Genomic DNA, 2,284 nt, shown 5'->3' on the forward strand with positions numbered 1-2,284 from the left:
GCTTACAACAAGGTCATCATCACATGGCTTCACCACTTACCGTACACTCCTTGGCATCGTATGCCTTCAGCAGCCAGCGCCAGCAGCCCCCAAAAAACGACCATTAGATCCATCTTGTTTGTTTTTCACGTTAATCTCTGCATATCCAGCTCTCAGCGGCGAGAAGTCCTTTCCGGGGCGGTGAGGTGCATATGGACCGTCGATTGATTCAGTCGCAGTGAAGGTAAAACAGGTTGTCAGAGAGGGAGGGAGACGGGGTAATGATGTCTTTGACGGAAGAGGGAGAAGCGGCACCCAGACGCCGCGGAGGATGCGATGGGGCAGGCGGGCAGACGCGGGGAGCGAGCTGCAGAGAGGCCGGCCCTCGTTCGCAGGTTTCCAGCCAGGGTAGCTCCGCTCTCTTCCCCCTCGCCTCTCCTCTCACGTCCCCCTTTACCGAAAACACGCTCGAGGCGCCGAACCGAGGAGGGCTTCAGTCGGTTCAAGCCGCGGACACATCAAATCCAGCTGTGGTCAATCAGTCAGAGCTCGCGCGCCGTCGCGCGCAGCTGTCACAAAACGAGGGCCAGCATCAGTCCCTGTCAGGGAAACGGTCCGATTCTCACCTTCCTATTCACGGCAAAGTCCGGAGCACTCAGTCAGTCACATCACGACCGCACACCGACGCTCGACTCATCTCTCCCGGTGACAAGGGGAGGGTCCATTCCGGTTATGAAAGAAAGAAAGGGGGGGAAAAAGACAGCTCCTCTGCGATAATTTCCAATGTAATACCAATGTTGGTTTTTTTTTAGATTTGCTAAACGAGCATCTGTCACGTTGCGCAATAAAATCTGTGCTACAACGGAGAGAGCGAGCGGCACCGCAACCGGTCCGTGGCTACGTCAAGAGGTGCGCTCGTCTGCACGGGAGGCTGCGCTCGGCGTCAGGAGGGAAGGAGGCAGGAGAGGCGCAGCTGCTGGAGGCTGAGGGAGGGAGGGAGGCAGGGAGAGGAGGTGGAAGCATTGGAATTCAGGAGGTCTAGCTTTARCAGAGCTTTAGTAAACGCGCGCGCGCACACACTGCACATCTGCATGCTCACTATTCTTTCAGAGGATGAGAGGCTGCCTGTCATCTTCTGCTACATGATTTTATTTTTCAATTTATTGTTACTTGAAAAAGAAAGATATGAGTACTGCACACACTGCAGCAAGCTTACTGTTGTTTTTTAATCTCTCTCTCTCTCTCTCTCTCTCTCTCTCTCTCTCTCTCTCTCTCAAAAAAAAGTTTTGAAGAGAGATATAGCTAACTGGTTTCCAGGGTCTCAGAAGTGCCTCAGGGGTGCTGCAGGCACTTCCAGAGAGGAGGTCCCTGTAAAATGAGAAAAAAAGAGAGATTTTATTCACTTCTCCCACAGTTAGTCAATAGAGAAAGTCAAGCTGAGGGACGTGGGCTTCACTCACAGTTCAGTCTTTATACGTCCGACATAAATGAGTCTGCTTTGTTGCATGGCTTCATTTCATGTCAAAGCTCTAAATGTTGGACATTTATTTTACAGAATTTGCACAAAATGGCTTTAAGTGGTGAAATATTTGCAGTAATAAAGGCACAGTTGAATGTTTCTTGAGAGACCCAACAATTTGATTCCTTGTAATGCCACCTGCCAGGATATAAACTTAAATCATGTTGTGCCGGGAAGGGAAGGAAATAGCTTTATGGGTAAACATTTTATATGACTCTAAGCACTAGCTAATGCAACATTACGAGCTCCTGTGAGATCTGTGAGCTTATGTGTTAAGAATGACACTCAGCTAMCATAACAAATAGTAGGGTATTTACTGATTTATATTGAGTCTTCACATTACATGTTTATGCTTGAGATGTTTAGAATACTTTTCTAATCAATGTGCAATAAATTTTTATTTGTGATTAAATGAAGTTGAGAATGTCTAGTTGCACATCTCACACTGATACAACACAACCAGGTTTGCATAAACGGCTCGACACATGGGAAGTGACAAACGACAGCAACAGGTGGCAGTCTGCCATCGGGGTAAAACCCAACACACAGGACAAGACACGACAACAGTGTTGCGAATCATGCTCTTGTGTTGCTTGTCAACAAGAAATTTGATTGGTTATTGTATGAGTAAATTATTGTTATAAAAATGCACGCTACGGTACGACTTCATGTGGAGAAAACTTACCTAATTTACACCTTCACTATGGCACCAACAAGTTATGTTGCCTTTTGTGTTTGTGTGTGTGTGTGTGTGTGTGTGTGTGTGTGTGTGTGTGTGTGTGTGTG

General features: G+C 47.5%; 1 protein-coding gene across 5 annotated transcripts in view; it reads right to left on the reverse strand.

Moving 5' to 3' along the window:
* Positions 1-113, reverse strand: part of LOC106518581 (MAM domain-containing glycosylphosphatidylinositol anchor protein 2) — a 284,155-nt gene extending 284,042 nt beyond the window's left edge. For all 5 annotated transcript variants that reach the window (XM_014009931.1, XM_014009933.1, XM_014009930.1 and 2 more), the window contains exon 1: positions 41-113. In XM_014009931.1, the coding sequence (XP_013865385.1) occupies positions 41-113 (73 nt within the window). The remainder of the gene's footprint in view (positions 1-40) is intronic.
* Between the last annotated feature and the right edge of the window lie 2,171 nt (positions 114-2,284).

This window comes from Austrofundulus limnaeus, unplaced genomic scaffold (genome assembly GCF_001266775.1).
Source record: "Austrofundulus limnaeus strain Quisiro unplaced genomic scaffold, Austrofundulus_limnaeus-1.0 Scaffold63, whole genome shotgun sequence".
Taxonomy (NCBI): domain Eukaryota; kingdom Metazoa; phylum Chordata; class Actinopteri; order Cyprinodontiformes; family Rivulidae; genus Austrofundulus; species Austrofundulus limnaeus.